Source organism: Buteo buteo, chromosome 15 (assembly GCF_964188355.1).
Source record: "Buteo buteo chromosome 15, bButBut1.hap1.1, whole genome shotgun sequence".
NCBI classification, from domain to species: domain Eukaryota; kingdom Metazoa; phylum Chordata; class Aves; order Accipitriformes; family Accipitridae; genus Buteo; species Buteo buteo.
In genome coordinates, this window is record NC_134185.1 from 4,971,804 (window position 1) to 4,994,595 (window position 22,792).

The window sequence follows — 22,792 nt, forward strand, 5'->3', positions numbered from 1 at the left end:
ACAGCACAAGCATGTTTTTGAAAACCAGATACTTTTGCACGAGAAAGGAATATAGAGCACGCTACCAAGGAGCGGGTGAGACAGAACAAATCATACAGACCAGATGGTAGTCACACTGCTTAATGCACTGTTGGACGGTGCCCAGCTAGTCTGCTGATGAGCGACAGAAGAGCCTATATAGGATAATGCTCTTTGTTAAGTGCCAGCAATTTATTACGTTATGTTCCTGAGCACAGCTGAGGTGAATTAACCACAGTAACCATTTACTATTCCTTCTGACAGCCCTGAGATCGTATCTGTACTGCTGCTGTGGTTGATGGTGTGAACATATTCAAAGCTAACCAAAAGCCAACTGTCCAGGTTAGCGTAGTGCCAAACCCTTGCCAACAAACCACCCAGCAGGTGTATTAGCTTACACTTGCTGCTACACTAACCATCACTAGGGTTTTGGTTAACTTGGAGCATGACCAGAACAGGCCTGCATCCACTCAGAAAACAACAAAACCAGAGCTTGACAAAGATGATACACCAGGTGTTGCAGCAACAGTGGGTTAAGCACTCCTCCCTCCAGCTACTTCAAGCAAAGGAATGGTTACTTAGGAATATGCCCTCTATGGAGTCTTTAATCTGATAAAGCAGCTATAAGATAAGATATTTGTATTCTTCTTGTGTACAGCCTACATCCATGCCTACCTAGCACCATTTAGCTCTAAAAAACATCCTTCAAGTTTGATTCTTTTTCATTAAAAAAAAATAATCATTGAGCAATTTCATGACAATAATGCTGCAAAGTGCAATTTGGCAGAACTCACAAAGATCGTATTTTCTATTGCCTGTCCCGAATTTGATCTTGGACTAGGGACAGGTGAGGTAAACAAAGCAGAATCTTGACCACAAAAATCTCGATTGCCTTGATATTCTGGAAATGAAGCTAAGGCGATACTGCTTTTTTTCCCAGAGAACAGTCTGGCCGTGTAAGATTGTTATCTCATGCAGAGAAAGGGAAATGAATTACTTTTTACTCAGAAGACAACTACTTCTCCCTACAGATGAGCACATCTTAAATACTGTTATTGTTTCATAAACTTCTGATGATCAGACAGTAGCCATTTGCTACATCATCTCCTGTGGACAAAGTACATGAGCACTCCATGGTTATGTCTCGAATGAACCATCTGCTCTTGAACCATCACTGTCCACATCCAGTCATCTGCAGCATCTAATAAACCACAGATCAAAGCAGAGAGCAGGTTAGACAGCCTTGGCAACCCTACCATTCTGTCTGAACCAACTCAATAACACAGCTTATTGTAGTTGGGACACAGGTATGAGTAGTTTCACGCTATGATTTAAGATTTTTGCTATGTTTATTTGGGTTATCTTGTAAAGGGAACATTCCACAGTATGATGGCATGCAGTTTTAACTACAAATCTGTCCGCAGAAGAAACCTAGTTGCCAGCTAAAATCCATAAAATTATTACACAGTTTTAACACAAAAAAATTATGTAGTTAAGTCAGAAAACAGGGAAAAGAAATTTTGGTCTTTCTTTTAAAACTACAAAACCTTAATGAAGAAACTGTATTAAAGGTAATGCAGAACATCAATTCTTTTTTAAAAAGAAAACCTCTCCAGAAAACGTTTCAGACAAGAAGCTTGTTAAGAGGCAGTTTTATTTGTTTTAGTACAGCTTGCTTTTATCACTTGATTTTAGATAATTATTTTTCCAGTTAATCTCCATCTCATGTTTAGACTTAAAAGGTGCCTATTCACCTTTGTATTTGAGTAGTAAAGATTGCTGGTTTATTTATATTTATTCAAATCATGACTTTCTTTATTACTACTCCAGATACTAAGTCAATAATATCTTTCCTGTTAACTATCCACATATACTTCGAAATATTGTAGCCTACTTTGTTGTGGTGTCTGGTTTTTAATTGTAGGTCTGATGCCAATGAATGGAATAAAATAGGACTCCTTAGAAACACCATGTTTCCCATGTCTGGAGAAAAGTTATTTTCTTTACTTCATTATTTCCCCTGACAGTTACATCAAGCCTGTGACAATGACATAGTCTTAACTCTTCACTGCTGTTTGGCGGTATTTCACTGACAGCATTTTGTTATCATGGGATGACTGGAGAGCAATGCAATTTTCAAAATTAAGTTTTTAATTAAGAGGTATTAATCTCTGAAATCATCCTGGCAGCAGTCTCTGAGAATGGGCATGGAAAGGAGTTCCTCTAATACAGAAACTTAGGCTCCCTTTAATGTAGGATTCAGGCATGGTGACCAGGAAACCTACTGACCATTCTCTTTCTCACAACTTCCCAAAGGTATTAATAAACACTACACATATATCCATGACCGCTGAAGAGCTATGCCCAAATTTCATTTTGACTGTAAATGTGGCAATGTCAGTGAACCAATCAAAAGAGTACAGGTCTTTCAGAAAGATGATCAACTGTCATTGTCCTCCAGCAAAACCTGGAAATCTCCGTTCTACCTCAGTCGATATTTCTTCATCCTCAGAATCCCTCACTTTCCAATGTAAGTGCTTCATCAACAGATTTTGTATGCCTCTCCCCAGCATAAATCCCATAATGCAGCTGGTCATCCTTTACAGTAGCCCAGGACATCTGCTTGGTGGAGAACCTTGCTGCCCACTCTCCTGAATTGTTAACAACAATGACACCCCCCAAGCCCCCAACTCGTGTCTTCATGTAGTCTAATGCAGTGTCAGCAGCCATCTCTGGTGACAGTCCTGAAACAAGGAAGAACAAGATAACTTCATGGTGTCTGTCTTGAAATAAGTTTTAAAATTCCCTTCAAGTTTCACCCCTCCCCATGGAGCCAGCCAAATCTAATTACTCCTTCAACTAAATCAGCAAGAAATTTCCAATGTAGCAAAGGAACTGTTTATAGGAAGGCCCTGGACAGATGCTAATAGCTGCTATGGTATGGTGCTGCTACAAAGACAGGATTTAAATAGCTTCAGATTGTAATTTAGTTTCAGTGTTTGATATAGACTAACTCATCGACTCTATGTTCAAGACACAGCATTTCTTATGCCATCATTTGAAGGGAAAAATGCCAATCTGCACGCATTCCATCAAAGGTTTGTCACAAGGTAGGTCTAAAGCATTTACAATTTGGAAAAAAACACGTTAAAGCAATCAAAAATTTCAATCATCATCTATGTTCCAAGTCCACTGGCTGCAATGGAGCTCAAAGCATGTACTTCACACTGTCATAATTTATCAAAAGCAGACATCAAGCATTACTCTTCCTGAAACTTCTGAAAGTATCAGGCAAGATGAGGACTCAACCTACTACACATGAGAAAGGACCAGCAAAGCAACTTTATCTTTTCATTACACTTAATTCATATTAACAGGACTATTTTCTAAATAAAACAAAGTTAATGTCTACATCATACACACAAGTCTGTAATGGCTGCAGAATATTTGTTCACTACAAGTTTGAATGTATATTCAGGAATGCAGTTGGCTCAGCCTAATTGTTCTAAGATATATACCATCAGTAATGTTATGCAGCTTAGACTGCAGAACAAAACCTGACCTTCATGCCTTCCCTCCAAATTTTGAGTTAAAACCAAACAAAACCAGCAGAGTCAGAATTATTCACAGAACTGGTGACTGACAGGATAAAGCTCCTTTCTCTGACATTACGAGTGACACTGTGACTATTCAAGTCAGTGGCACTGACTTCAAAGGGTCAGCATTTCACTGTTTGATTTTTCATCAAGACAACAGCTGCCACCATAAGACAGAGATTCCAACAGCTGTTAAGACTGGCAAAGCAATTCACTCCTGAAATATGAAAGTAAGTTTCACAACGCTGGTCCAAAAGAAGATATTTACTATGCGAATTACTGAATAGATGAACAGAATTATGAAAGAACTCTGTAGTTATTATTAAATATGCACCTTCAGTTGACCGTCCAAGGACTCAAAAAGTTACAGTAACTTGAGGGTTTGTTTTCAGTGCCTTCATGGAAACGTGGAGGGGGGCGAAGTCTATTGCTGACGTATTTTCCTGGCAGCTGAGTTATACTTCTGGGCAGGATGAATGAAGGTAGAGCAAGCATGGGCAGGGTGAACAAGTGCAAACCAATTAAACATGCACACATGTGGGTTCATTTTCTTCTTCTAAAAAACTTTTTAATTTGAGCCTCATTTGCCTTTCATACTGATTGATCACAAGCCAGGTAACTGCTGTCAGCGCATAGGTTTTGCAATGCAGTTAACTTCAAGCCAGAGAAGAAACTGGTTTACACAGTTTAGACTAAATAGAGCTTAGAAGGCCAGTCACAAATTGAATAGCTAGGGACATAACAGAGAGAGTAAGGGGAGATCATAATGTGTTAGAGCTTTGGGAAACAATCTGTAGGTTGTATTTTATGCTGAAACTATCACATTAGCCAAGAGATTTACGGAGAAATGCACCCATTATATGCAAACAGCTCTATAAAGTGTAACAAAAATATTGTCAGCTGTTACTTGTCTCTCTACTTACTGCTTCTCCAATGAAAATGTAAATTGAAAGTTTTCCAACTATTTCCACTTCAGTTGATCTCAAAGCAAGCTACACTGTACTGCCCAAAAGCTATGGCTTTCTAAAAATAATGGTGATATCTATATTAACAGTTCTTCAACTGCATGCAATAGAAGTATGTTGTCTGGCTATGTTTACAGGCTGTAATATAATCAAGGGGTTAGATGACAGGCTAACTCATGAAGGTAAAGCTCCAAAGGGTCATCTCACAGTCAGATTATATTACAGTCACATAAGACATACTGTGTCAGCTGTTTACCACATACCCACCCAGTCAGTTTAGTATATTTTCCAAAACAAAATGAAAATTTAAATCATAGTTAAAACATCTTAAAAGCATTTCTGCTTCTATAATCAGAGTTGTTAAAATAAAGACCTTTACAGTTTATTAGAAAGGTGATACCCTATGCTTTCCTTATTTCAGCTCTGATTATCTATCTCTAGCCCTCCTCTACTGCTTCCTTAAACATATCTTCCTTTTACTTGTTCTCTGTTGCTTTGTTCACAAAATTTCAGTTTAAAACTGGGAAAAAATTATTAAAGAGAACTTCAGTTAAACAAAAGTAGACAATAATGTCTTCCAACCTACATTAATCTAAAGCATGATTAAACATCAAGCAGCATAGATATTTCTGTACACTTAAGGCTATTTTAGATTTATTAATACTTTAGTACTTCATTTCGTTTTTAAAGAGAGGTGACCCATCCACATAACCCTGGGAACAACTCTTCTGACAACCGTTCTAGGATGATAGTACATAAACTGAAACCTGCCATTAGGCAACGTTTCGTAGCCTCATTATTTCAGCTCACAGGAAGTTTGGAATATACCTTGCTCCATGTGATAGAGGATCAGTCGGGCTAAGACCACTTTCATAATGCTCTCTCCATGTCCTGTGGTTGAAGCGGCACCGGAGTGGTTATCAGCATAACCTCCACTTCCTTTTCAGAGAGGAAAAAAAAAAAAAAGGCAGCAATATTCTGTAATACAATCTGCAAGCTCTGCATTGTTTAAAATTGGTACTGAACATTTCTTCCTAAAGGGCCGGCAGTTCTGCGCACATCTGGGAGCAAAGTGTCAGTAACAAACTTCTTTCTCATTTCTGCATCAGTTTGAAAAGTAAAAAACATGAGAGAGAGCAACAAGAGCTGGATGAAGTCAGTTGCCAAGTTGAGAGAGCTAGAAGACTAGTGATCTGCTTGTGGTACAAGAAGCAGAAGCAGCAGGGATAGGCAAAAGTATCTTCCAGAACAGGAAGGGACGGTATATTGAGCATCAGCAAACTAGTGATGGGATGCAGAGTGCCAGGTCATACAACATTACCAATTGAGAAGATATGAAGGAAGATCTTGTGAGGGCATTGGTGAATTTACCAAGTTTGAGGGGAACTTATCCGCAACAGAAAAAGCAGGTAAGAGATTTGAAGAGCCTGGGCTCTAGTGAAGCATCACGAAGCACCCCCGAAGGATCCTGCAATCCTCACCACAAGCAGTGTTTCTTCTGTTGAACGTGCTCCCCCCACCCCCGCTTTTTTTTCCTCCCATCCTTGTTTTGCTGGCATATTCCACACCCTGCTCACCATCAAGCTTCCGCTTGCTCAACACCCATGTTTCTAGCACATCTCCTAAGAAAAATATTTCCCAGGAGCTGGGGAGGAACATACCACAGCATTATAAACAAGGTACTGGGGGAGGGGAAAGCAGCACAGAAGAGCAATGAAAGTTTCTTCCCTTCTGTACTTTCTTGATCAGATCAGACCCTTTCAATGGAACCCGATTTACACATGGAAAAACACTGCCACAATCAGTCTGTCAAAGCCCCCTTTCAAAAGGCTGTAATATTTAAAAGGACAGCTAGCATTTCTGTATCCAATCCTGCAGATGTCTACTAAGAGCAAAAGTTGCAAGAAATATGCTCAAGAGTGCCCAGGTTCACTTGTCCTTCACAGACCTACGTCCCATACTATAGGAGCCCTGAACATGATCTACACAAGAGAAGGGTGTTTGCAGTCAGAAGGCTGCAGTCAGAAACGAAGCTGAAAATCATTGTCAAAATGCATGCAGAAGGTACCAAAACACAGCAACTTAGGGTGCAAGAGAAAGTTAGTATTAGTTTTATAATAATCATGTACTGCCAAGAGCAGTGCTATTTGAGTTTGGAACATGTTTTACTAAAAATAATTACTTTTTAAATCCCAACTGTATGGTAGAACTCTGAAGCAATCAAATGGCAAGTCTGTCCCATGAGAGGAGGAAGTCTGTGGAAAGGATTTCAAATGTCTCTTTATACTTGGATAAGAGATCTCTTAAAATATTTCCTTTATTCCACACCGCATCTATTAGGCTCTGAAGCAGTCTTATCAGGGCTCTCTAAGAACAGGAATTTACTCAAAGTTGCCAGTCATTTTACAAAATTGGCTCACTCCTATAATGAACAGTAATTACAATTATACCTACTTCCTTAAGTACCAAGAAAATAGCATCTTAGTATGGAACAGGCTACATTTTTTCACTTAGCTGTAAGCACAGAAATACAAAAGGAGAGTTTTATCAGAATGAACAGAAAGGAAACAGAAAAAAAAAAAATGATGTTAGCATTCAGGAAAGGACAGAAAAAAGGAATTCCCATCCCCATTTTCCAGACAGAAAAGTGTTGGATTATGATAATGACAGCACTACACCTCTACTCCCAATCCTTACTTGCAATCTCCACATTGTGTTAAGGAGCTTCAGCTTTGATACATTTGAATGTTAGACCTCCATTTCAGATGTACCAGTATTTATGTTTCATTTCACAAATGAAAAGGAGACTGTGCAATACTTTTTTTCTTTCTTTTTTTCTTTCTTTCAATAAGATACCTCCCAAAAAAGAGAGGCAAGACCCCATACCTATGCATGCTGTGTCACCAACACGGCCAATCAGTTTATTAGAGAGTCCTCCAGTGGATGTTGCACAAGCTACATTTCCTTCACTGTCTATAGCAACAGCACCGACTGTTCCAAGGTCTCTGCCAAGAAAAACAGTTCACAAAATTAGATAGAATTAAAGCATACCTGCCAAAGCATGTTGCATTTCTTTTCCAGGTAACTTTAAAAAAGATTACTGCAAAAAAATTACTGCTCATCATAAAGCTATTTTTTACCATGCTTCTCATTACAAAACCAACAAGCAATATATGCAACAATTCTCATAGCTTTATATTTAATAGAGTAGAAAACACTCAATTTTTTTTCATCTCCCCCCATGACTTCTTTATCTTTGTAGCATAGAAACTTTGATTTGGGGAGGCAAAAACCCACGAAACAAAAGCATGCAGGGCAGAAATATTTTTAGCTATCATAGTTCTGGAGTAGTTTTTTGGCTGTGACACACCTGAAACACAACTTTCCCCTAAATAGCAACTCAAAGATGCAAGAATTGTCTCCACTGTCTCAACAGGAGGTTAACCGGAATTATTAATGACAATGCACGTAAACAAGTGAATACAGAAAAGGACAGTAATGTTATGCATGCACTGAATCATTTCCTTCCTGTTCCTCCTCTTTCCTCTTCCTTATTCTCCTAAATGTTTGAATGCCACCAAAAAAAAAAAAAAGTTATTTATGTGCCTTTCAACTAGTATTGTTCACAAACCATCATTAATACAAATTTTCATCTTTGTACTCTGTAGCTACGCAATCTTGAGGTTTAAATCACTTGGCCCGTAGAATCTGTTGAAACCACACATCAGCTTAAAAATCTTCATGCACTGAAGAAAATAGAAGTTTCAACTATTGCTTTATTTCTTCAGCACAGAAAAGTCATATATAATAGGCTGCTTAAAATATACACATGTATTCATACTCAGAAAAAAAAAAGGCTATTTTAACTTACTGTAACTGTTGCTGTACTGAGAAGCAAGACATTACTGAGAAGCAACAGTTTTGGGTGTCCCCATATTCCAATCTTGGCAATTCATGCAGTAACATAAAACAGTATCTAGCTAGGAGAGGTATACCAAAAAAATTTAAATCCCTCCACACAGGAAAAGAAATTGTAACAATCCTTCAAGGAACTGCTCAACAGGAGACTGGAACAGGAATATCTTTGGAAGTTGCTTGGCCACTGGTGAGGGTCTTTCTATAGCCCCACAAAATCTAAGCTAATTAAGTCAGACAGAGTCCTTGTGTACCATGAAACCCACAGTCAATTTCTCAGAGAAGTAACTTCCTGTTCCCTGCTGCTGATGTAAAATATCATACTGTCAGTCCCTACACTTCATTCACAGCAATTCAAAGTTGACTGATGAATCACAGGCCTTACAAACTGCTCTGACATTTATGTGGAGACGGACCTCAACTCAAACTGATATGATGGTGCAGATGGGCTTCCCACCCATCCATCTGTTACAAATGATTTGCTGAAAAGAATATTAGTAAATTCAGTACTCCCTTGCACACTCATGTGGCACCTTTCAACCAACTAAAGTTAGATCCTCCTGAGAACTTAAGAAAGGTGCATCCAGACATACATTTTCCTAAGTATGTATTTACCTTAAGCAATTGTGAGAATAATGAAAGTGCACAAATCACATACGCAGCAGCTATCTGTTTTGGTACAAAAGCTCAACTGGCAATAAATAACAAAGTGAATGCGTCTGACATACCTTATCTGCCGTGGAGCAAACAGACAACTACACTATATTTCTTACTGTCCGTTTAAACTTTTTTATTGCTTCAGTGTCACATATTTTCTTTGTTCATCTTCAGAACAAAGGCAAAGAAGATATAAACAATCTGTTGCATAGCTAGTTGACTCAGAAACATCACCAAGGCAGGCAAACTAAGTAGAGATACCATATTATAACTATCTCTCTATTGTTCGTTAGTGACAGTAGCAAGAACCTCAACAAGTACCTGCAGTATACCAGAGGATGCTATTAGCAATAATGATTTTGTTCAATCAAGAATTATTCTTATACTGCACAGACTGTGACACAGAATGGATCAGTTGGATTTGTTCATTGCCTTTTGTCTAAATCTTTCATTATCCAGTACTCATGAAGTTACAGGTACTTATTCTACCCCCATTCAACTAATAAGGCATCTGCTATTTTGTCTCTTAGCCCTGCATCAATAGTAGCGTTTTCTGTCGATTGCTGTCAGGGCCCTTGTTAATTAATACCTCCTCGAGTTACTCTTGCACTGTGATTCACAGATTTACTACCTTATGGCCAGACTCAACTGCCTTTCTGAGGGGTTCTCAGGCAATCTCCAGCCTTCTTGACAAAGGTATGGTCAGAATCTTTGGAGTGAGAGACTGAAGATAAAACAAACCACATCCTATTCTCAGCAAAATGTGTACAAGACGCCTTGTCGTAAGTGCAATGGAATCATAAGCTTTTAGCATAAATGAATGCAGGCTTCTAACCAGCAGAAGAGAAAGGTCTCTCTTCTGGAAACAGCAAACTTGGCTTGGAAAGCTGTGAACCCCCAAGGTTTCCAACTTTGTTAGGACCAGAGGACTGGAAGCAAAGTACACACCAACCTTCGAATTCCCAGTGTGATCTGGTATTATCTTGCCTCTGACTAACACTACTTCACCTTCTGTCTGTTCGCCCCAGGCAAGTTTCTGCATAATCACTGTGGACATAACAGGAAAAAGAACATTCCACATGTGATACAGGAACAAATGGGCTTGCATAAAAAAAGATCGGTTTTCAACTTTGCAAATTTGTGCTGATGTTTTGGGCACTGGCTGTCAGAAAAAGAACAGCATGGCTAAGACAGGAAAAAGTCTTGAGCCCTTCAAAAATACACAAGCCTTCTATTATCAGATATTTCAGAACAAGACAATGCTGAAACTGAAGTTACCTAACACTGTTACAAGAAAAAAAAAAATTAAGCAATTATAAAGAATGAATGGAGACTCAGAAGCCATGCCATTCCAACTTATATATTCAGGAGACCAAGTGGCAGGAGGGGCTACACCATCCTCTAATCCTTCATAACTAATTATAACACCACACAGTCCTTGGACAGACCGTGGATCAAAAGAAAACTTCTTTTGGATACAAGATGAACTACGACTGAGACCTTATGGTCAAGGAACAACTTTGCTTTGTTTACAAGACCATATTTACACTTGCCTCATGAATTTGTTTTTCCTTCTAGCAATTTACTGACAGTAACATATAGCTTGTAGTTTATAGCCTCATTTCATGGACTTTAATTAAAGATGCCCACAGAAGAAATTTCCTCCTTTTGATCTACTAATTCTTCAGCTCTGCTTCTCTCATTACTACTGTTTCACAGAACAGATGAACAACATGTAATACAGCATTTATATAATATAATACAGTGCTTTCCTATGCCACAACCATTAACATACAAATGGAAGCTCAAAACAATTTAGTATTTATGCCTACCTCACAGGCATAAAAACCATTTTTGAAATTTGATGATTTTGCTTCCTTTCCTGTCCACCTCACCTTCCTCTTTACTTTATATGAGACTTGCTTATTTTTCAAGTGACTTTCGTTTTTCTGTTGTGCAATACCATCTGGTAGTATCCCTCTTCACACCAACCATTACACCAAACTTCTTGGTCAATTTTGTCATTCCTATCTACAATAACCAAAAGCCACAATCAGCACTCAGGAGGAGTTACTAGTCAAAATCTGATGTCATTTAACTACCTAATCCACTTTAAAGACACATCTGATCATCTACTTAACCAAGATCAGCTTTATTAATTTTGTATTTTTTTTTTCATGGACTCGTTTTAAAATGTGGACTGAAGATATTTTAGAATCACAGTTCCTTCATGGAAAAGAACTATACAAAGTGATGCCTGGCTCGATAAACTTCTACAACTGGTGATTTTAAGAACAATAACAAGTTCTAACCTTGTTCTCCATTAATGCCACAAAACCTATGCTATGTCAAAGTGACTGACAATCTTAAGCATCAACAAGCCTGTTCAAGTTTGTTCCAGTCACTTACACTTGAGCAAATTCACTGAAAGTTTGATTTTTCATTACTTTCACTGAGGACATACTGTGAAGACTGTATCAAACCATGTAATACCTGGAACTGAAGTATTCTCAAGTCTGCATACAGGCTTTCAAGCTTTGGTTTGTTTGGTTTTTTTTAAACTGATAGCATAAATTAAATTACCTGAATTTAAAAAGAAAAAATATTTTACAAAAACCCTACTTCTGAAACTCTTCAGGGTTGGAATCTGGCTCAAGGTTCTTCTTCCATCTCTCCCGGGATCTCTCGGTTATGAGTTTCTCCCCTGGAGTCTCAGGAATACCCATGGTCTGAGCAAAGAGGTGTGCACCACGGTCAGTCAGCAGCATGTGCTTTGTCTGCAGAAGACAGACAGGAGATTCACTGACAATTCTTGTTTGGTCTTGTACTGAGCAGTTTTGTACAAGCACTCTTTATTTTTAGAAGTATCCACACAAAGAAAATTCCAAATTTTGTTTTATTTTTAAACTTTCTAGATTTCTATGCCTACATCCTCTTCCACTACCTGAAAAAATTTTCAGCTCTCCAAAACACAAACTTTCATCATTAGTAGAAGAGAATTGCAATTATCTATTTAATACTTATAATGGGAGAAGGAAAAATTGGTAAACTTGCTCTTTTGCTAATTTGCATGCAACTTCCTTGTACTGTTTCCAGTCAATCATCAAATCACTACTTAACTAAACTGTTTCGTCCAGTTAACTAAGAGATCTAGAAGGATTTTACTCAGAAGGAAAGAATGGTAAATAAATTCCTGTTCTGTTTGAAGGTATTACACCTCGTAAGAGTACAATAACCAAAAAATGTAAATATCATGCACTGAAGTGTTTCTTAACATCAGCTCAACCATTTTATTTTAAGTATTTCCTTCAACTAGCTGCTACTGTTACAGACCCAGAATTTCAAATTCAAGAATGGAATACTGTTCTAACAGGTTTGACCGAAAAATGTTTGCTCTCTTCTAACATTTGCAGAAGCTCTATTTTGATTCCTTTATTTAGCAAAGCACTTAGACCAGATTTTAAGTCAACCACCTTAGTTAAATCCATGCTTCAAAGTCTGTACAGCTTGGTTAATTCACGTTTTAGAGAAACTTCCCAGATAAATTTGTTTCATTAATCCTTATACTTTAGTAGGACCTCTAAAATCCGATTTTTTTTTTAATTTTTTTTTTTTTTTTTTACATCTGTTTCCAAAAATAAGCATCAACTTCTTGGACCACTACACTGCTGTTAATTGCTCATCAAAGCCCGGGAGGGTTTTGGAGGAGTGGTGGTCTGACTATACCGTACGGAGTCATTTCAGAGCACAGCACCTAACTTCAAGCAAGCTTTTATGTCCGTGCAGCAGCACAGCACACAGGTACCAGGTGAGGTCCAAAAAATACAACCACGTGATGCTGGAGGCTGCAGGCCTGCAGAGCCTTGCAGGGCACCAAAGCGGCACATACTCGGCTCTCAGACTGAAGCGAGGATGCCAGAGGTTGGGTATTTCTGTGACATGCTGCATTCCTCAGGACATTTACACTCTCAAAGCTTCAGACTTTTAAGATGTTGCAGACCATCAACTTCTGTTGATTTCTAAAGCAATGACAAGCAATCACTACCGTGACCAACCCATAATACTGCATTGTTTTAAAGGATTCCAGCCAAACTCCTTCCCAAACCACGGACACTGATCTCTACTTAAGCTTATTAAAGCCTCTGCACTAACCCCTTCAGATAGTTACAGAAGTGGGAAATGTGACTACACTTTAGAAACATTCCTGATGTTGTGGCCCTGACATCAGACATTTTTGAAAATTTAAATGCCTTTTTATTGACAAATTAAGCCTTCAATTCGTAAGACTATTGCTTTAGGGAACAAGAAGGCTTACAAGGGAAAAGTCCTCTGTATATGTGAAAGAGTGGACAACAGGCTTACATGCTGAGTGATGTTACCAGACAGTATGACCTACCTATTTCTAACAAAGCTAGGTTTCTTCCACTTGAAAGCCAACTTCTTTGTGCAATACTGCCCCCCTCTGCCATTGCCACCAAACCACCAGAAGCACACAACCCAGTAATTCAAATTGGTTTGGGGTTTTGGTAGGGTTTTTTTGTTTGTTTGGTTGGTTTTTTTTAGGAAATACAGATAAAGTCAAAATAAAAGTTCAATGTATCAGAAGGCTGTGTCCTTCATCACTTGCTTTCTTCAGCAATTAAGACTCTATATCGTCCTTTAAATAAGTTTAAAACCAAAAAGTTTTATTGTAAAAAATGGAAGTTATTTCTTAAAACTTTTTCAAAGGGTTCCCTCCCATATGCAGGTTCTGATAACATACCCACCTTCCTGAGCTGCGCAAACAAGAAATACTTGCACATAGAGAAATAAGCTTCTATGACAGGGGTTTTTTGTTTGGTTTGGGGTTGGGTTTTTTTTTCAGTCCTCACTGAAAAGAAGGTATCTTAAGGCGCATTTGATTTTTTTTTTCTTTTCAACATATCTTACCAATCAAAAGAGCTGGTAGAACATTGCCAAACAACCCAAAAGCACATTTTTCTGTGTCATCCTTCTTCAACAGTTTCATGAATAAGTTTGCTAACTTTCTTAAGTGCCTAATTTTTCTGGGACACATTTATACAAAGTAATCCAAGAGGACAAAAAAATAAATACAGGATTCTAGAGATCTTACTAACAAACAACAAATGTTGGCAAGTTTAGTTAATTTCATGGGAAACAGGAAAGAGAAAATCCCCCAAATTTCTGCAGCTGGCCTGAAATTCAGACCATCACTGTTCTTTATTTAACAACCCTGGCAGTGTGCAGAGCATAGCAAAAATTTGCACCTTTGCCTTGAGAAGTCTATGTTCTAAGCTAAATTCTCCTCTGTCTAATGTAAAGGGCTGGATGATATAGTAGGGGAAAACATATACACGGTTCATGCATACCAATGAATCAGTGCTCTAATGTTCACAAGATGCCCACCTAATGAAGTGTTGAAGCTGAGGGGGATTACATGCCCCATTCAAAAACAAAACAAAAGTGCCATTTCAATGTATCATTCTATTTTTGTTCACTACATAACAGGAATTGAACTGCTTTCTCAAGGATTTGTTGAATTACTTAAGGTACTAAAAGCCTTCCATCTCTAGAGGCTGCCGTGTTCAACAGCATAGTAAATAACGAATGGAAATTATTCTGCTGCCCTCCTTTCTTCAATCCCATGGATTTGGACATATTTGAGCCCAGTGAGAATGTGACAGCACACAGGGTAAATGTGCGCAATAACAACCTAGAAGAGCCACTCTGGCCACCAGATGGAGCCCATATTGTTCCAGAATAGTAACGGAAATACAGAAAATTACAAGCAGGTGGGGAGGGTTTTTTGGGTTTGTTTGGTTTTGGGAGCTCTATGTTTCAAAAATCCTTAAGGCAGTCAGGCATCTCAAAACCACTGGGAAATAAGCATCCTAACATGCTTAGGACCCCAGGAAAACTACTCTTATTACCCATGGGTCACAGAGTTGAAAATATTTTTAATTATGCACAGTAAAACAAAACAAAATACACTCTGAAGTGTACTGTGAAATAGCCTGGCTTGATGTCCCAGAATTCCTGTCCAAGATGAACAGAAGAGTAACATCAGTTGGTATTCCCATTTACAATACCTGATGGAGAAGCAGCAGAAATTCACCTCAAGATATATCAAGCAATTTAGGCCAAAATTTACATTTGAACTTTGTCATCTACACAGAATTTTTTTGCATCTGGGCAAAGAGTAACACACTTTACCACAAAATTTCATGGTTTTAGAGCTACGCCATTGTACTTGGTCCTGTATAGTTCAATTTTATGTTTTCCTTTCAAATTTAGCCTCAACATTTTTGAACACCAGAAGCACCATACAATGATGAGAAAGACCTTATAACAGACAAGAAAGACAAAAGAGAGGGTTTTTTGGTTTTGTTTTTTTTGGTTTTTAAAAAAACACTTTGGAAAGTTATGTTCTCAAAAACCAACAGTGGTATTCTGACTTTATTCTTGTCAACTTAAATGGGATTTTGTCACGGAGAAGACAAAAAAAAAGTGATTCTGGAATATGAACTGAACAATGGGTATTAAAAGATGTTATCTACAGGAAAAAAAACAAAAAACAACCCACAAAAAACATTCCCCCAACACGCTAGAAAACATCTCTCCCCCAACTCTCCACTTAGATTCTCAAATTTTAAAAAATTTCATCTTGTGAAGCTGCCTACCAGCTATACCTATTCATTTGTTCTAGCCAAATGACAGAACAAAACCAATATGAAGGAACAAAAAGCTTATTCATTGCAAGTTTTAACATTGTCTTCTAGTGGATGTACTAGACTGATTTTGAAAGCAGAACCACCCTCCAATTAAGGGCAAAAATAATTCTTATCTTCTTTGGAGGCTGTTGAGGACAAATTACATTTCAATCATCTTTACAGATCACCAAAAGAGGTTTTGATTTCTCAAAAGTCACTTTGAAAGGTTAAAGAAACATAAATGCTGTTTGTTAATAAGTGTTTCTGCAAACATGAACCCTTTTCAACAACAGTGCAGATGCACTAGCAGGATAAAAAATGTAAACTCCAAAGACAGTACAAACTTTTTGATCCCTGTCACAGTCTAGTAACGGTAAAACAGATGCACGTACCACATAAATAACCTACTCCATCCTGAACCATACCAGTTGCACCACTTCTGAAAAATGAGAGAAGTGTGCTGTGGAAGATACTAGAATAACTTCTTAGTGGAGCAGAGCGGCATCAACTTTACGTCAGAAGTCAAGTAATAATCATTTGCTGCCCTGGTAAGTTTGATTCTCTTGGAAAATCTGTCACCATCACATAGTGCTAATGTTATCTTCTACTGCTGGAAGACCATGACTTTGCACTAAGGTATCTGATTAGGTCACAACGGAGGAGGCTGACTAGAACAATGTAAGACCACATTACATGGCCAAATATGTTACTGGGTCATTTAATTCAGTTCCATGTCATTGCAAAGTCACCAGTAAATTATCCAACTTTAATCTTGCAAGATCAAGCAGAAAATTCAGGGCCAGCATAAAAGCTCTTCAAAAAACAAGTGAACAAAACCAACCCTAAAATCTTGAACACCAGCTGTGAAGATACAGATCAACGTGTATGCCAATTTCTCCTTGAGCTTCCAATTGCATGGCAGAACTTACATTTCCTTAGAACGCTATTTTTAATAAATACCTCTCAAAACCCCTTAAAATAAAAGTTCTTCAGGGTCATGACCATAGTTTCTGAACACTACCATGTATTTCTCCATTTTTTCCTGCTTCAAAGTGCTACACAAACATCATTAAGGTGTATCAATATACCGGATGAAGTTCTAAGGGAAAAAATGTTTCATATTCAAGTACATATTCAGCATACCTTTTCCATGACAAGTCGAGCAAGTTTTATTGGGTTTGCTATACATTTAACTGCAGATACTGCTCCAGAGTCTAAAGTTTTTCCATCCATGATAATGGCATCCATTTCTACTTCACCTTTTTCATTTAGAACAGATCCACAGCCTAAAGACAAAAAAAAAAAAAAAAAAAAAAAATCAGGGAGAAAGGAAAAAGAAGAAAGTCTTTAAGAGCTAACGATCACGTGATTCAATCATTAGGTCTCATCAAGCAAAATTTCTCTTTCCCAGTTTGTTGTCTGACTTATTGAAAGTATCTCCTGCATACAAACAAAACAGCAGAAACACTGCTGAGTATAACCACAAAAATCCAACCATTAACAGCAGTCTCACAGGGTACAACGCTTACTTTAAATCTGAGCTTTATAAGATGAAACACACACTTCCAATCCCATCCAAAATGATACACTAGGTATGAGAGTTAAAATGACAAACAATCATGAACACAATTCTTCATCCCCCAGATCACTTCAAGTGCGCATAAAACTATTTTACCTTTACAGTTCTTCCAAAGGAGGATACAATATAACCCAACAAAATAGCACAGTGGTCAATCCTATCAACAGATTAACGTCACATAGCATTCCAAGAAACTGCCAAAATTGACAGAGCAGAATAAAAGTGTTCACTCACTACTGTAACAAAAGCTTGAAATAACAAGTTCTTCATTACCACATAAAAAACACTAGATTAAGGAATTAAAAAAAAATAAAAAATTAAGTAATAAAATGTCGGGTAGTTATTTTCTTCTATAATTACTGGTGCTATTACTAGCCTAATTGAAAATTAATGAGATACAAAATGAGATAATGCAAATAGTAGGGTTTTTTTTTAAATAATGCCAATAACTGTATCACACAGGAATAATCAGTTGTAAGTCATCAAGTGCACAAGCCTTGCTAATAAGGATGGAGAAGACTAAACCTAAAAAGAAGTTAAAAAAACCAAAACAAATCATGGCAGTTACACAGTAGCTTAGGTAGAAAAGACTTGAATATTGTACAGAGCTAAACCAGGTTTTTTTATTTCTGTTGTCTCCAAAACTCCCCCTGCCACACAGACACACCCCCAAAAAGTTATTTTTTGCTCCTCTCCGACTGCATAAGCTATTCCAGAGTTCAGTCCTGCACCATTCACAACATGTTAATATCTAGACTACACTGACCTGTAGAGACCTTACAGGTAACTGCCTTGTGCCACCCATGTTAACATCATTCCTCCAGCTTCTCCTTTATGCTGGTGTAAGGAATAAGTCTTCCTCGTTTTCTTCGATAAACCCTGCCATACTCTTTTAGCTTCCTTTGACAAGGTAGGCTCTCTAGCCCATGATCACGAAACTCCCACTAGAACTAGGGTAACCCCATTCCAAGTATCAGTGACCAGAACCATGGTTCCAGGGGAAGCTCTACCAGCCCCCTTCATCACTGCAATAGTAGTAGCCTATGTCTACTGGACATCTCTCTTGAATACATTTTAGGATTTCCTAAAATTTCCTGAGCAGAAAACAGTTGCAAACAGTTCCTGTAGTCAAAGGCCGCTTCCTACAAAAGCCTCTTTTTACAGTTGGTGAAGGGAGACAGGTGCCCTCCAAGAACAATTCATCCCACTTGCCTCAGAGAGCTGTATAGCCACCCTTTCTCATTCCACTGACCACCGTGAAAGTCTGTACACCACGGCAAGACTAGATACTAAACTTCAGGTTATCTGAGATAGGATGAATCCTTCCTTCTATGGTTACAGACTGCCTTTTCACCTGCCTTCCAGGATGATGGATAAGGACTACCTGTCTCTGAGGCCATGGTACCCATTGGCAGCAGCACTGGAAAAAAAAAAAAGTTTGGCTCACTTGTGAAGCAAAGGGCAGGAAAAAAACCAGAGAGACAACAGAAGACAGAAAATCTAAAGGGACACAAATATTGAAGGTGTCTGACATCAGCCAAATCGCAGCAGGGGTACTGAGAGGAGTACTCCAATTCCCTCTATCTACAAGTAGATAGATCTGTCCTGTAGATCTGTCCTCTGTCCTGCAAGGGCTGAGGAGGAAAGTGTGCAAGGATCACTATCATAACAGTTCTTCTACCTGGAGTATTCACACCAAGCTAGTTAATACTGCTAGTCAAAGAGATCCCACGAAGGAAATATAATCAAGGCCACTTCCTCACCACAAGCAGAACTTGATGACTTCACGACGCTACACAAGTCACTAAAATGGCAGCTTTAGCCAACAGTATAGCTTCTGAGCCCCTCCACCAAAGCTTACATCAAGATGCATCTACACAGCAGGGGTAAACCCCATCATTCAAAAAAAGTACACAACTTGATGGTTATGCCCATTCTTCCCAATATTTACTGTTGTCTCTTAGCAATGTCTGTGTTTTCCTAGAAAATATTACAGTAAAACTGATTTTCTTTTACAAAGATAAATACCACACAGTGAGTTTTAAACAGCCACTCCAATCAGGGCCCTCTTCACATAGCTTTCAGCTCATTTTCACCAGCTACTGAGAGCAGCTGTATCTAATGAGTGTTAACACAATTAGATGTATCTGTAAGTGATTACCAGACTACTTGCCATTTAGATCAGCACAAACCTGAACAAGGGCTTAAGGCTCAAGTCCAGTGAAGTAAAAATTAAATGAGAGAATGCCACCCTGATGTTAATTATACAATAGTACACATCACACCTGTAAGTCCACTTAATGATTTCACCTTGAATCCTTTAAAAATCAAGATATTCAACCCAAGTCAATAACAAAACACTGGAAGTTTCATATGAAGTAAAAGCTCTCCCCTGCTCTCAATTACAAGGTGAGAAGGAACAAGAGAATCTCTGCAAACTAAGTGTGCGCATAACCAATACCTATGTTATCTAAATCACTGACAGGTCTGTCTTTCCATGTTCATTCCTGACATACCTTGGTGGAGGTGGAGAAATATTTTCACTGAAATTCATTAAAATAATAAATTTGAGGTCATACAAAGAGGAGAAAAATATTCAACTATTGACATTAACATTAATCATTAGGAAATCCAGTTATGAACCCTTACTGTAAAAATTCATGACTCGTATACCATTACTGCATTATATCTGTATTATTATTTACAAAATTACTAATTGCAAGCATTACTTAAGAGAAAAACACCTAAAATCCCCAAGAACAGTATTCCTGTGGCAATAGTAAAGGTCAAGCGTTAAGGCTTAAACATTGCTGCAAGCTATATTCAAGTGCCTTAAACATGAATGTTAACTAAACATATCCTCCATTAAGGAGTCCATGTCTTAAAACTGAATACATAGCACAGTAATGGGAAAGGATTTACAGAAAAGTAATACAGCACCACAAGAATGAAATGGCAGGTATAAAACACTGAAAAATGAGAAAAGAGTAACTCATCTGCCTAAGTGTACTCATGAGAAACTATGGTACATACCATGCTATTTTATTATACAGAAAAATAAATTATTTTGTGACACCACTATTTACTCCACTGCAATGTGCATAATTCAAAGAAAATGCAAGCCGGCATTTTCAGAAGCATCAGGGCAAAACACTTGAAATACATGATGATTCTAAACCCACTTAATTCTTGAAAAATTACCTGCATTAAAATGAGGATCATCTTCCATTGATCGTACTGCCTCTTCAACTGCATCTAAGGCACTGCCTCCCCGTTTCAGGATACCATAACCTCGCAGCGCAGCTCTTACAACACCAGCACGACTTCCTTCTTCTCGTTCTTTAAAGATCCGGCCAGCTCCACCATGCACCACAATGACAGGCTTCATCCTGCCAAATTCCTCACAAGGCTTTCAGCTGCACACACAGGTTACTCGTATTTAGCCTGTTTTGGAAAGAAAAGCCTTTAGCATGTGCCCCCTTCTACATGGAGAGAGAAAGACCTGCAGGTTCATTAACAGATACAGTCAGCTTGACTGCAGCCATTTTATCTTTCAGTACTCACACAAAGGAGGTCCTAATTGAAGTCTAGACTGGAGAAGGCCGCAGGCAACTTAATGCAACTGAGGTCAGCCCTGCTTTGGGCAGGGGGCTGGGCCAGGTGGCCTCTGAAGGCCCCTTCCAGCCTGAATTACTCTATAGTCTTATGGTTTAGCATGAACCTGGCCTGGTGACATTACAAGTTATACAGAAACAAGCATCTGAGTAACCCTTGATCCTGCTAACTGCTCTTCTTGTTAGATGGGTAGCCCCATTGTTCGAGTACAGTAATATAACCAGTGATAAAGTGACTGACCTGACCCAAGTTAACAGCTCAACCAGCTCTACTGCCTGGACTTTAAACCTCTGACCTCTTGCAAAACTTTGTGCTTCGTGCAGGAAAACAAGGTGTTCAAACCTGGCAGCAAATGGTTTGTTGTTACTGCTCATGGCCTCCTGCGAGCAGAAGAGAGCGTTGCTATGCATCTTTGGTACTAGCAATCACGTTTTTGCTTCCAGAAAAAGGCAAAGGAGAAGCAGCCTCATCTCCCACAGAAATCTAGGGCACCTCGCAGAGGAAAGTCTCCACGTGAAAATGGTTTCTCAGGGCCAGCTATTTTTGGAGGCTGTGAAGAACAAAATCCAACCACCCTTCCCTCGTCCTACGTGCCAACCCTTTAGACACGAGCCTCTCGGTAGTCCCGGACTACCGACAGCCCGCTCCCTCAGGAGCGGCACTTGCTCTCGGGGCCGCTCACCAAGATGGCAGCGGGAACCCACCAGATGAAGACCCGGCCCGTGCTGTTCGGGTGTTACAGCCCCCGGTGGGGCAGAAACGTCTCAATTTTCACCCAGGATCCCGTAAGCGAGGCCTTGCCAGGTTTTTTTTGGTGTTGTGTTTTTTTTTTTTTTTTTTTTTTTTTTAATTTCAATCGGCAGCTACGCTCGTCCCTCCACCAGGGTCAGAGGAGGAACTCGGCGCCGGCTCTCCTCAGCCGCGGACCAAACCCTGCCGTGCATCCCGGCGGCGCCTCGCCTCGCCTCACCTCACCGCGGGGCGGGCCCAGCCCGCACCCCGCCGGGCTGCCCGCCCGCCCGCCCGCTCCCGGCGCCCCCGCGCCCGCTCAGCCTCACCCGCCCCGGCGGAGAGCGAGAGCGCGGCCTCGGAGCCCACCTGCAGCGCCCCGTCCCCACAGCAAACCCGCGGCGGCCCAGCGGACGCTCTACCCGGGAGGGTGCCGGCGGTAGCACGGGGCGGGCCCAGCCGCAGGGGACGGGCAGCCGCCCTCAGCAGACATGGCGCTCGCAGCCGCGGTGAGAGACGCCCGTAGTTAAAATGGCGGCACGCTGCCGTTCGTGCCCGGGCGTTCGCCGCCACCACACAGCCACACACACCCCCCCCCGCCTTGGCGGGGGCCCGGCCCCGGGCTGCCTGGCAGCGGGTAGCGCCGAATCGTGCCCTTATCGGCTTCGTTCCCCCCTCAGCGACAGGAAGGCGGGAGGGAAGCGGGTTCTCCGGCAGCAGGCTGCCGCGCTGTGGAAGGCGATAGCTGCATCGTGACACCACCTCGTCACCCACCACAGCCTGGTTTCACCTCCAGTTCCGTGAGAAAAATGGCACCTCTCCCCCAAAACGAAATCCAACCGCATGTCCCGTGTGCCCTCTCCTCTGTCCAGGCCGGGCTGTTCCCATTCCCAGAGGTCGGGCTGTGGGATGTGAAGTCGAAAGAGGCTGTAGGGGCTGTGGTAGACATGGCGGGTCCCAGCCTGCCCTCAGGTTGGCACAGGCCGGGTGAGGATAAGCTGTACGCGG

At 39.9% G+C, this 22,792-nt stretch overlaps 1 protein-coding gene across 2 annotated transcripts; it reads right to left on the reverse strand.

The window, feature by feature from the left end:
- Positions 1-1,344: 1,344 nt before the first annotated feature.
- On the reverse strand, positions 1,345-22,400 carry ASRGL1 (asparaginase and isoaspartyl peptidase 1). Of its 2 annotated transcripts, none has more exons than XM_075046443.1 (7): positions 22,114-22,400; positions 20,642-20,884; positions 17,005-17,147; positions 11,774-11,928; positions 7,466-7,584; positions 5,408-5,518; positions 1,345-2,762 (listed from the first exon to the last, which is right to left on the reverse strand). In XM_075046443.1, the coding sequence occupies exons 2-7, from the start codon at positions 20,826-20,828 to the stop codon at positions 2,527-2,529; spliced, it is 951 nt and encodes a 316-aa protein (XP_074902544.1). In that variant the 5' UTR covers positions 20,829-20,884; positions 22,114-22,400; the 3' UTR covers positions 1,345-2,526. The 2 variants fall into 2 exon arrangements, with proteins under 2 accessions (XP_074902544.1, XP_074902543.1); XM_075046442.1 differs by having other exon boundaries at positions 22,154-22,398.
- Positions 22,401-22,792: the final 392 nt, after the last annotated feature.